This window comes from Catharus ustulatus, chromosome 3, assembly GCF_009819885.2.
Source record: "Catharus ustulatus isolate bCatUst1 chromosome 3, bCatUst1.pri.v2, whole genome shotgun sequence".
NCBI classification, from domain to species: domain Eukaryota; kingdom Metazoa; phylum Chordata; class Aves; order Passeriformes; family Turdidae; genus Catharus; species Catharus ustulatus.
Window position 1 is genome coordinate 62154955 of NC_046223.1, and position 13838 is coordinate 62168792.

The 13838-nt window shown below is 38.1% G+C and overlaps 1 protein-coding gene across 5 annotated transcripts in view; it reads right to left on the reverse strand.

Moving 5' to 3' along the window:
* Positions 1-224: 224 nt before the first annotated feature.
* The window catches only part of L3MBTL3 (L3MBTL histone methyl-lysine binding protein 3), an 82245-nt gene continuing 68631 nt past the window's right edge, over positions 225-13838 (reverse strand). For all 5 annotated transcript variants that reach the window (XM_033056126.1, XM_033056128.1, XM_033056130.1 and 2 more), the window contains exons 19-22: positions 10033-10124; positions 5379-5542; positions 4556-4618; positions 225-2101 (exon numbers count right to left, since the gene is read on the reverse strand). In XM_033056126.1, the coding sequence (XP_032912017.1) occupies positions 1958-2101; positions 4556-4618; positions 5379-5542; positions 10033-10124 (463 nt within the window). In that variant the 3' untranslated portion in view covers positions 225-1957. The remainder of the gene's footprint in view (positions 2102-4555; positions 4619-5378; positions 5543-10032; positions 10125-13838) is intronic.

Consider the following 13838-nt stretch of genomic DNA (forward strand, 5'->3'; position numbering starts at 1 on the left):
ACAAAGTCCAGCGTTATAAATGACATTCTGATTGTAATGGCCAAGGGGGTGTGAGCTTTGGGAGTAAGTGTTAAGGAAGAGGGCACACAGCAGTAGATAGCTAAGTTACTCTTTTAAAACTACTGACCGCACTGAGCTACAGGGGGGAATTACTCCATAACACACCCATCAGGAGCAGCTGGGCTCAGCTGAGAGTCCTGGGCACACACAAAAGTAACAGAGGCTCCAGTTCAGGTTTTATTTGTATTGTAGTACAATAAGAGTGCAATTTGAACGTACACATATTGAACAAAATGTAAAAATATTATTTATGCAATGCTATGGAAGGAAATTAACAGAGCAATGCAACTTAATACTGACCCTGTTTCACCTCATATTATGGCAGGTACCAGTCACCTACATGATCTGGAAGGGACACAGAGAGTGAAAACTTAAGAACTCCAGCCAAAGAAAAGCCTAGCAAAGTCTGTGGGAAGATGTAAAATTCTCCCAGCTCTGTGCAATGTAAATGCTCTGCTTGTTCTCAGCTCTACAGCTGAGCAGCTGCCCACTGCAGCACTAAACACAGGGCTGCCAAAAAAACCTGATAAAACTCTTCTGTCTCTTCTTGCAAAGTAACATTTGGTTACTTTCAGTATACAGGTGGCTGGGTTTTCTCCCATATAAAGTGCATCTGGCTTACATCTTGCTTGTACATATACCAAGTGCAACGACTTCCCCTGACAAATCGTTATGATAATCCTCCAAGAAAGGAGGCTGCCTCACCTCAGTACCTGCTGGTGACATCTGCAGCCTGTTAATGACTTAGTGAATTGCATGTATTTTACACCTAGATGTGCTGGTGCAATTTAAGTATCCTTTTCCCTTGCTTTGCCTTCTCCTCTGCGTCTTATTCATTTACAAATCAGAGTTTTCAGCTAGAAAGTGATGGGTAAAGTAATTCTCCCACCACTGGGAAAGCAAACCTCTTGAATATGAAACCAGGGTAGTAGTCCTAGCCTGAGCACAGTTTTTCTCCATTGTTGTGGTAACTATGCTGAAGACTAGGAAGTGCAGACATGATTGAATGTAACTTCTTTTCTGCTAATCTCCTTGCCTCAAAATACTCCTATTTCCCTCCATGTTCTGAAGGACTCTGGCAGACTCCGTGTAAATGGCTGGGACTCTATGGTGCAGCATAAACAAAAAGTCTTCTATGAAGTCAAACTTTATTTTTCAGTTGCAGCCTTCTCTGTACTGGTCTTTTGATAAAATACATTTAAGATGCTGGTGGCAAAACTCACGTAACATTTTTGTAATCGTGCAAAAGTAAAAACATTCAGTTATCAAAAAAGCATTATAATTTCAACCCCAACAAGGTTTGTTTTGTTACAAGCAAACAGACAGTTTTATTATCTGTAAAGTAATATGCTGTAGCATAAAGTGTCACATATGTAACATTAAGTGTTTCATTTTTAAACTATGGCACAAATACACATTAGCCATAACAGTCTCATCTGGCTACCTGTAGCCTAATTTTTGGCTGATCAGTTTTTATTTTGATAAAATGAAGTAAAAGCTTCTGAAAAGTAAAATGGGTACATGAAGTACAATTCAAGAATCCTTAGAAAATATTAACGTTCCCTTATATAATACAGCATAAATAATTAATGAAAGTTTCCTTGATGTCCAGAGAGAGTTAGGGATCCTAACTATCCATGGAGAATTAGCGCCATTAGTTTGGTAAATAAGACCAGCTGACTCGGTTGTTACAGTACCTTCTCAAAAGCTTGAACACTTCCCAGAAGGATTCAGATGTGTACTGGCTCCAGGAGAATATAAATAGTCCACCAGTGCTGAACTTAAAGTTTCTTCCTTTCCGAGAGTCCTTACTCAACACTTCTAGTGAGTCTTTGTGCTTTGAATAAAACATGAGCTCCAGTGGAGAAAGCTGGTTCCTGCACATTTTCCATTCTCTTCAAAGTTCATTGTGTGAGTTTTTCTCTGCAGCTTTGAACATCAGAATGGAATTAAAGATTTTTAGGGCTGGTCCCAGTTTAATGCTCATTATTTTGACTATGTCTGATTGGGTCATTAGCAGAAATGCTTCTCCATCAATTTGCTTTAAAAGAAAAACACACAAAGCTATTAATAGGTCTGACAGTGCAGCAGTATAAACGTTTCAGAAAACATGAAAAGTCCCAGCAACTTCAGACAAAGTTAAGGACTGGCTGAATACAAGCACTTTAAAATGCTTTCAGGAGAGCTTTGATTTCAACCTTTAGACAGATCAGCTAGTCCAAGAGAACAGGATGATCTTTTTCCTGCTTGAAAAAAACCGTCTGGCTAATTTTTAGCTAAACAGCTCTTATTTTCATACTGACAACGTAAAACCTATTGAAAAGTGAAGTGGGTAAATTAAATCAATTCAACTATACTGAACCACAGCAATGCTTTTATTACATCTTAGCTATTCCTTCTGTGCAAGCATCCATAGGGAAAGCTACTGGATTTCACTCCCAGTTACAGAGCTGGAATCCCCTTCAGGCCACCACTTCTCTGCTCACTAAATATAAAATTGAAATTAATTTGATCCCAGATGAAAACAGCCTCTTTGACACAAACAGAACATTTCAAAACACAGAATGTTTTTTCTTTACAGGGTTGATATTTTGCTAAACATTACAATGAACATTCATGAGCAAATCACTCTCTCAGCAGGAGTGCTAAATCCCAATCCAAAGAGCCCCCAGGGTCCTCCCTTCCAGGGGCTTCAATGGGGCCAACATTTCCTACTAACCTTCGGATCACTTAGGTGTCTACAGGTAAACTTTCAGTAAACTGGATAGCTACACATAAAATGCAACTGTGGTTAAATCAGGAACACTGTTTAGCCTTAAAGATACTAATCTGAGATAAAAACAGTCTAAATTTCTGTAGGGCTAGGATACACGTTTTCTGAATCAGACATGCTGCAAAGGACATCCCAGCACTCTAAGTTAAAGAACACTGCAGTCAGAACAGCACCATGTAGTAACCCACAATTACTTTATACTCATTTTGTACACAAAGCCAGATCTGGTGGCTTCAGAACGTCAAGTGTCTGAACTTGGGGCTGCCCAAATAAAAAGATGAAGTATCTTAACAGAAGCATGGTGAGGGTTCATTTCCATAGCAGAAGTTTGAACCAGCATCTTCTCTACTTACTGACTGTCAGCCAGTCATGCCTCAATGATCACAGTGAGGGAGGTTTAATTTACTAGTCACAGACAAAGCCCGAGGGGCTGAATCCTAGAGAAGGGAAATATTTTCTTACACCTCTGAGAATGAAAGTGTTAAGGATTCAGCATCTCCATGGCACTTGCTGTTTCCTGACTTGATTAGCAATATGCCAACTTTTATTTCTAAATTCATTGATAAGACACCCTAAGTGACTTAGGGGATGATCCAGGCTTGAATAGTAAAATGCTCAACATCTGAGCAACTGCCAAATGTCCAGAGATGAAGCCTGTCAGTCCTTCGCTATACAGTTGTAATAGTCATTACAGTCTACAGCACAGCCCAAAAACTTCTGTTGCAGGAGATAAGCAGGGCCATCTGTATGCTTTTTCCTCAGGAGGTGCCTTCTCAAGCCTAAGTACAATTATTCTTCACTTGAAAGGCTGGCTGACTCTGCCCATTCAGGTCGTCTGGCTGGGATAAGCACCTGAAGTATTCACTGTGCATCTGTGATTGAACTTCCTTCTTGAAGCTAAGCATTAGCAGGAATAATAAACTTCTGAGCACAAAAATAATAAGACAACTTCATTTATAAGGCCTAACGTATCTAAAAACCCTATCCATTCCTAATGACAACTTTGTAAAAACAACCTTCCCAGATGACAGAAATGCACACCTGGCATGTTAACAAAGTGAGTACATGCTCCTTTGAACCTCATCAGAACCTTCAGATCTTCTCACTTCTTACTCAGTTAAATCATGTTCATAAATTGGCTAAATCAGGAGGAAGAGTATCAATAGCTAAATGTGATAAGACAAGATGCAAAGACTTTCAAGAGATGGTTATCTTGAATCACTGTTCTGCTTTGTTTTACTTACTAACATCCTGGAGAACTAAAATAACATACTTGCTTATAAATTTTGTCCAACCAGATCAAGAGAGAACAGCAGTAAATCACAGAGTTGGTTACTAATTTCAATTGGCAGGAACAAATTTAGAAAAACACCTAGCTGACACTTGGCTGCTTTTTTCTTTACTTTCTTCCTACTTCATGACCTGAAAAACAACCTAATCTTCCATTTGCATCTGACTTTAAACAATGTGACACTGAAATAGGTTGCCCAGAGAGGTGGTGGAGTCATCATCCCAGGAAGAGGTTAAGAGGCATCTAGATCTGGTGCTGGTTGATAAGGTTTAGAGGTTACAGGGATAGTGCTGGGTTGGAGGGTTAGATCTAATCTTCAAAAATCTCTTCTAACCCTGATGATTCTATGATTCCATACACTTCATCCTACTAATTTATATGTATTTCTACCAAGCTTTGTTGTCTCTCTTTTTGAAATAAAATTCACGCACCTCATCTTTAAACACCTTGCCATGTTCTTCACATCCCGGTAAACTTCGTATAAATTCAGAGACCTGCCACCAAAGTATACAACAAAAGATTTAGTAAGACTCATGTTTTCTCAAAATAGTCTTTAAGGCTGACAGTCAATAAAGTCTTTTAGCTATTGTTTCTGCAAGTCTCATATTAGATGTTCCACCTTCTTTTGTAAGTGCATAGAGTCGTGCTTCTTTTTTCTCTAGTTAAATGAGGTCCAACTGACTCAGGTGCACTGAACAGTCACAGACACTTGTGAAAGTAAAGCAATGACAAGATTCTGTCTGTCCAAGCACTGTTACATACCTGAACAGAGGCTCTAATCTTAAAATCACATAAGATTGGCCCGACCATATCCATTCAGTTCCTCTCTGCACTATATTCTCAAGCTCCAAAGCATGTGCCACATCCAAACTATGTACCAGGAACTGCTTCTTGCTTCATGCAGACCCCTACACCATTCCTCCAGAATGTGTGTGTGGGGACTAGATGTTCGTAGTGGAGAGCACTTGATATGCTGAGTCACACGTTTAGTACTTCTCTTTACAACACCAAAGAATATGCTTTTAGATATACATACACATGTACTTATCTGTATCAATACATACGTAATTAATATTTCTGCTTCTGGGGTTGGATGGCAGCAGAATGAGCATTTTGAGGATCAGTTACATTAGTCTGGCTGAGTCTAATTCTCTGAGTACTCATGTATTATTCTTAATCTATGAGATAATGTAAAACTCTGAATCAACCTTCTAGGACAGTGGTAATAAGACAGAAGACAAAGGGAGAACCTACCTCATCTGTACTCCACTTAGAAACTTTACTGGCTGGGATCCCAGCTACACTTGGAAGGAGCTTGCTCTGCTGTTCCCAGCGCAAGGGTAGGCCAGGGATTTGCAACTTAGAGGACACGATAACTGGTTGAGAGAGAAGCCTCTGTGTGTTGGGCTCTTCAACATCTTCAGCAACAGGAAGCAAGAAACAAGAATTAAATCCCTCAGTCGATGATGAGATCAGTCACAGTAAAAGCACATTCATTTCTGTTCATGGGCCTCCCTACACAAGCTGTACAGTTTTGTTTGAATAGTAAAACGCCACGAATGACATACCAGACTTGGAAGTGCTATGACTGTTCTTCCACTAGCATGACTATCATTATATTGGCTCTCTATAAATATAACTATTCTTACATGGAAGAAGTTTTTTCAACACAACACAATTTCATGCCATCAGAGCTGTTAGCATAACACACCATAGGTCAAACCATTTTAAATATTTTGGTACAATGAATCACACCCACATTTAATAGTAATACAGCAATACAAGAATTAACTTAATTTTGGGGTTGTGCTGTTAGAAAATCAAAAGCTGAAATGCACTGCTACACAATTCCAAGTGAATCAGTTACACAGTTCCAGCCCACACAACATTTATGGCTCATCCACAACAAAATGTTTTTCAGTTCTTCTGAGGAAAAACCGCAAATGTCTGCAAATCCTCTGCTTCCACTTTAACTGAATGTCTTGTTTGGAAAATAACGTTAAACTCCTTCGTGCTGCTTTTTATCTCACTCTCAATAATGGAAGGAATGATCTCCCATCCCACTGCCCCCACAGGTAATTTATTTGTGGGAGGGTGTCTTCAGACACATACTACTGTTGTCTGGAGAAAAGCAGCAGTTGCAGATGTGGTCAGCAGGAAAGAGCAAAGAGTCATGCCTCGAATGATATCAAACTGCGTATGACATCCCTGTTCATTTAGATCCATCAGCAGGGCAAAAGCAACATGCCTCCTATTCTGAACTCAGGCCTGAGTGCTTCCCAACTTCCAATTAAAAATGTGGAAAACAGCTGAAATTAATTTCTTAATGAACAGCCAACAAAGTACACTCTTAATGCCTAATACTCCTTAATGACATGGTTCAAGCAGTTACTCACAAATCTTTATGCTATTTTTGTTTGGATCGCTCATTTCTGTTGCAGTTCCATTCTACTTTCATTTTTGAGAAGCTGCTATTAACCACAAGTTCTCACAATCCTCACTGTTCTAGTTTTCTCACATTTGTGCCCAACAACTAGGGCACAAATTCCCATTATGGATTTTTACCAGCACAGTGAAGCTGGTCTATAATACACCTAACAAAGGATGTTATTACATTTGGTTGTGTTGTTCTGCTCCTCTAGCCTAATTTTTTGTTACTTTCAAGGTTTATCCTCATTTCATATTAATGCCCATCATTCTGAAGTTGACTCTTAAGCCATTTAGTCAGCACTGTCAGCCCACTCATTAATTTTTTAAAAAATAGACTCCTTAATATTTTACCATTATACTCTCATTCTCCAAAGAGAGTTCCCTAAATGTCTTTTTACACTTTTGTTTTACAAATGCTCCTTAGAGCCTCTAATACTAATAAAAATCTCAGTGAGGAAGGAATCAGCAGCAATTATGCTGAAAGTAAAGTATATTTTAATGAACAGTATCTTTCCAATTGTTTCCTGGAATCCTCTCCTCATCCTTATCCTCTGATCTTTTCCTCCTAGACAAGGTCTCTTAGGAATTGAAAATGTAAGAGTTCAGCTATTTTTTTCCTTTCATTCACAAAACATGCAATATATTGATACTGCCAAATAATTGGCAGACTATAATACTGTGTGAAGAAAATACCACACAAATCACACCCCATATTCACACATTTAAGTGTATGTATTCACACAACAGCACATAGGTACAGGCACAGTGAGCAGCATTCTCAGCTTGTGTAGCATTTGCCTCACAGGTAAGGCAAAGAGCACAAATGGAGCATGTAAAGTGCCAGCTTACTCAACTACATGGAGAAAATTAAAAACAAAATCCCTAGCCCTGCAGCAGATATAACCACAACACCAAAAACGGGAAATTTCGATTTAGTGTGGGTAACCTTGTAACAGGAAGTCCACAACACACCACTTGGCTACAATCTATGTCTCTAATACCAAACAGTTCAAAGTTTTCCCCACCCTCATGCTCTGGAGTATTTCTCACTCTGCAAGCCCTGATTCCCATAAAGAGGGCAGTCTGTCTTTCTGGACCAAAGAAAATATGAGACATACTCCAGGTTATGTCTCAGTTGGGACATTTAGGAGAAGAGTGACTCGAGGTGCACCAGAGGTTAGCCAGTTTCACCACAGAGCCACAAACAGCTTCTTCAACCAACTAAATGAAGAAACAAAATCTGCTTGCCAGCTCCACAAGACAGTAGCCAGATGCAGGAAGTTCACACTTTTAAACCTAAAACATGCTCTTCTCTGCTAACATTTTGCTTCACTAGCAGCCCACCTGCCTTGACATTGTTCTTCCTACTTTATGCTACCTTTATGCTATCCTGCTCTTTGGTAGCTCATCTCTATCTTCTTAGTGAGTTACCACAGAACAAAATATAAACTTGTATTTCAAAGAAGATAAGTGGCAAATAGTTTCTGGCATTAATGAGAGACCATCAACATTGCACCATTAACATGCCTCCTGCATGGGCCCAGCTCTAGCATATATCAGGTTTTTAAGCACGAGATTTGTGTCCATAAAATAAGTTCGTAAGGGACAGTGATTTTAGTGGATAATCTTTCTCTAAACAAAGGGAAGACAGCAGTACACATTTTATAAAGTTAACAGTAGGGAGCTGGTCAAGTGAGTATGGCAAAAGTAGGCTGAAGAATAACAAGGGAAGTGACACAGAAAAACAGGGCAACAAGCACAGGTACCAACAGTGACAGTTCACAAATTCACAGTTATTTTATAATCTTGAGATTTCCATGATAGCAAGACCTTAATGATCCATTTTCATCTTACAGCTTAAATGTGCCATCCTACTTAAACGCACAATAACACAACATTATATATTTTAAAAGGACAACTTTTCCAGACAATAATGTAAGAAAATGCTCTACTTTCCTAAATGTAACTATGTAAGAACCTAGTATGCAGAGCTTGTTGGTGAAACTTTATCCAAACAGTCAATCCTGTCAAACTCAAAATGCTTCACAAAATCGGGCCAGTTTTCCTACAATTAAAAGAACAATACAAAATGCTCCCAACTATTTGATTTTTTTGTGTGAAATAATGCAAAGGTTAGCATCAAAACTACGTTTCCTTCCTGCTATATCAAAATAGTTAAAATTACCAAGAAGTTTCTTCTATTTGCATTAGAGACTTACTTCTTTAATGTTTCATTTTCTCTAGAATTCTGAACTATACCATGTTTCAAAACACTAACACAACTTTCTACAATAGATGGAATTTCTGAAATTTTACACACTCACCAGAGTGCCTCAGATCTATCTGAAAAGTACTGGTAGATAAATTATGCCTTAAGATAAAAACATGCATGAAAGGTTAATAATTAAAAATAAACCACTACCCTAATTTTATCTTTATGCAAGCTCTATTAGTTGCAAAGAATTTCCTGGGTTTTACAGAGATGAGCTCACTTAAAAGATAAGACATGTAACTCTTAAGGAAACAGAGTTACTCAAGTCCTATCAATTTTGGTGAAAGCCTTACAAACTGTCATTGCACAAAAAATTGCTGAAGAAAATAATCTAAAAATACAAGGGATTAAGATTAGGAAATTATGGCACTTAACTTGCATTGACCTTGTATCAGTTAATAAAATCATTGCAGCAAAAGCTGCACTGAAACAATGCACTGACTCAGGCTAATAACAAGCCTGATTCACTAAGTTTCGCATGAGAAAAAATTAGCAAATGTAAGACTCTGTTCTGGATATGTGCTCTTTCTTTCTAAACAATGAGGATAAAAGTTATTAATGAATAGCTGCTTCTAACTGTCCAACTCGACCTGTGAACCGCCAAGAGTTTTGCTGCAGCAGTACATACAACTACATAGAATCACTGAAAAGTCCACGTTGGAAGAAATCTTTGGAGACCATGTGAGAACTTTCCTGTCTCACCAAAGAGGAGCCACAATCCAGCCATTACCCTCAACAAGACTGAGGCTGGGTTAAGTAAGTCACCTTAATTTTGCATTATATCTGTAATGTGTAAACACTTTAATTTTCAAGGCTATAAGTGACTGTTATACCTTTACAATTCAGACTGGTTTAATAAGCTATTTTTAAAAGTCAGTGGGAAAACATCATTGAAGTGAGTTTTTTGTATTACTATTCATCCTGACAACTGTGATAAAGTTCTTGGAAAAATCTTTGAGGATTACAAGATAATCTCCCAAACAGGTAGGGGGAAGGGCCGCTGAATTTTGCCCTTTGGAAGGTCCCTTCCAAATTTGTCCCAAACCAGGACACAGGGCTAGAAGTGTTGCTGCAAAAAATTTTTGTACACAAACAGTGAATGTGGAAAATAAGCTGTAATACAGTTTCACAAGAATTTCAAGGGACATCACACTTCTTCACTTCTGCAGACCTTAATTTGAAACAAATTAAGTACTTCCAATTTACCTTTGATTTCATTCGAAATGAGCAGCTTATTTTCTGTCTCCTCCTCTTCACATTCTTTGTGCTTTATGGTGTCCTTTGTTTGTAGTACTCCACTGAGGAAAATAAGATGTTCAATTTTTATTAATACATCATAAAAATCACTAAGCATGACAACATCTCTAGCAATACTATTAACACATCAGGATTCCCACATAAAGGATGCTGCATCATTATAAAATAAAGAGATGAACTTATTCTGATTTACATAGAATGGCAAGACTACTGACATGAATTTTGCAAAGAAGGCCCAAGAACAGTGTAAACTAAGATTATATAAACCATACCAACACACTTGACTTAATAACTGAATCTGGAAAATACATAAATTGAGGCAGTAGATGTGTCCACATCAAAAGATGGGCAGAGGGAAACCCACATACACAGCTGCATGTCCTACAAAGCCTGGTTGTTTATGCAGGCCATTTTCAGGAGCTATCTGAAATAACACCTACTCCTTCTCCTCTGCCCAACATTCATCTCTATCCAGCATCAATTCCTTGTCAGTACAGTTACTGACACCCTGTTGTGCAGCTGCTAATGATCCCATACAGAAAATGTCGGTATTCCTTTGCATCTGCTTTTGCACTTCTTCTTTATCCAGCTGCTCCCTAAGCTTTGCCAGCCCAAAAATTTGCAGAGAGGGAATGTCTGGGTGAACTGGGTAAGATATGTGGAAGTAAGAGAATTTCTCAAGGTGGGGCTGTGTACATTTCCATCTTAAAGTCAGCCCCTGGAAAGTTCCTTTTCAAACTCTGCCTTCAGAAGGTACTTCCTGATGTATTTCCTGGTTTCTTACAGATCTGAAGTGATATCAATTTGCTGACATTATGTGTCCACTTCTGCTTTTTGAGTATTTCAGAACCCTTTGGCCAATTCTTACTAAACCATCACACATACAGAGCACTCACAGATACCAAGTATAGAATAAGCATTTTCTGAAAATAGGCACCAGACAGAATGATTCTTAGAGTCAGGACTACAAGAAATCCTGCCACTAAATAAACTGATGCTACCTACCACAGAAGGAGTCAAGAATACCTTAACAAATGTCAAAATCACAGATAAAAAGCCAATGCAGACCTAACACCTTGCTAGGCATCAAGATTAGCTAACCTCAAAACAAAGAAGAAATAGACCTGCATATAAGAAATAGACCTGTTTAATTCTGCTGTTTACATTTATATTGTTAAATACCATTTTTATATTATATACAAGAAGACATCAGTGACTAAATCAAGGAGGAGCTTCAAGTTCACTTACTTCAATAGAAATATAATTACCACACTACCAATGGTGCAAAATGAACACTGAAGACCAGGAAATCCAGCCTTTTTAGTATAAATAATAATGGTATGAGACAAATAATAATTGTATGACAACACAAAGGACTTCTCCACAGTCCTCAGAAAGATTTATTCACTTAAAACTAATTTTCCAAACTCCACAAACACAGAAAACTTTCTAAAGTAACACGCTAAAGTACTAGTGCAATTAATTCCAAAGGTAATGTCAGTTGTAATTCATATGGAAGAGAGATCACCAAATCCTGTGAGGAAACAAATACCTCCCTATTTTCTTGAGGGCAACTTGCATAGCAACATACCTACAGAAATTTTACCTCATTAGTTAAATATGACCACATCATGAATTGAAGGTTTTGGATAAGAAGCTGGAAGACAAACTGGATTTTTTTTTCAAGACCCAGTATAATTTGAATCTGAAGCCTGAGTGTTCAGTTTCCTTCACTGTAAAGATTTCCAGAATAGAATTTCTATTACAGTGAAATTCTTTTGCTACTCTGAAGATACTCTAAAATTGAATATGCTGTAGGTATGTAATTTTTATTGTGACTTTTAATCTCAGGAATATTCCAGAGGGACACACTGCAGTATTTATGTACATAATTATATTTTTGCAAACCAAAGTTTTCTAGTACACTTGTTTGATGCATAGAGAGCTAAAAAAAAAAAAAAAAGAAAAATAGAGAGAGAAAAAAAGAAAAGGAGTAAGTGGGACCAGAGATTAGCTGAGTACCACTTAGATTTAACATAACAAAATAAAACTCATGTCTGGGATTGTTTGCGGTTGGTTTCTCAGTGAAGGACTTCCATGAAGCAAAGGATTACCTTTGAATACAAAGGTATACACAATTGAACTGAAGTCAAACATAATTAAATCCACACTATGAGCTCAGCAACTAAAGAGCACACAAGTGTGTGTATCTATGTCTTCAATTATGCATGTGTACTTTGAATACACATCTAAAAAGATCCACTGGGTATTGCAATAAGCAGATGCTCAATATTTTATAAGCCCAGCAGTTCACATATACCTAATGTTGTGAACATTATTTTTCTTGCTTTTTTCAAAGGGAGATTATTCTACTGGAAGTCCTCTATGCCTCTGCTGGATACATAATGAATGAGGAAAACTAGATGATGAAATGCAGCCAGTCATCAGTGTATCCAAACAGTTGAAATACAAGCTGCAAAGTCTCTGGGTCATTCAAAGCTGGCACAAGACTTATTCTCTTAACTAAACTGACTCAACTCAGTGAGCAGATAACACAAGTATTGGTTATCTTAAGTCTTCTAAAGCTAACACCCTCTAAAAAAATAAAAGACAAAATAATTTTTCTTCAATTAATCTTAAGAGGTAGTCTGTAAAGTCAAAGTACAGTAATTTCACGATTATAAGCCGCACTGATTATAAGCCGCACTTCTGGGTTTCAGCAACTTTTTGGTTTTTGTCCATATATAAGCCGCACCTGATTATAAGCCGCATGTTACAATACAGAGTGTGATCAAAGGTATCTGTTCTATCACCATCTGTTGAGGGTGGGGACAGTGATCCTTATCTCAATGGCAGATAATCTGCTAATGGGCCATCCATTGAAACCAGGCAGGGCATTGTTCTTTATCTTTTCACACCCCATCCTTCCTCCAGCGAGTCATTTTCTGCTAATGGCCCATTGAGTCCCACTGTGTGACTGATAAAATTACTGCATCCCATTGAAAGTTGCTCCAGCCAGGGGGAAGAGCCCAACATTTCTTACCAAGATAAAAACAGAGGTTTTGGAACACTAAGGGAGCCCCTTTCTCCACTGGACTCCAGTGGAAAACCGGATTTCTGCACATCACCACTGGACCTCCAGAGGGAAACTGCACCTTCTGCAGGAACACTGCTCCAACTGAGCCACATCTGTCACTGCAAGGGGACTGCAATCACCATTTAATGGGACTGCTACCAACACCCTGCCTGACAGTGTCAGGTTGTACTCTGACTTTGTCAGGGTTTGGAGTTTGTTTCTTTGTAGTACTGTATTTCTATTTTAATTTCCCTAGAAAAGAACTGTTATTCCTAATTCCCATGTTTTTGCCTGAAAGCCCCTTGATTTCAAAATTATAATAATTTGGAGAGAGGGGGTTTACATTCTCTATTTCAAAGAGAAACTCCTGCCTTTCTCAGCAGACACCGGTTCTCCAAACTAAAACAGCAACTTTTTGTTCTTTGTCCATATATAAGCCGCACCTGATTATAAGCCGCACTTTGGGTTCGGACCAAAATTTTAGTCAAAATGGTGCGGCTTATAATCGTGAAATTACTGTATATTACTAAAAACTCCGTGAATTTACTGTTAGTATGTTTAACATGGTGAATTACAACTATTTTTTAACATAGGTTATTTCAAAATTATACTAAAAGTAATTTTCTTTTTTTGCTGTTTAAATCCACTAGAGTATGACTAGTGAATGCTGTTTATTATC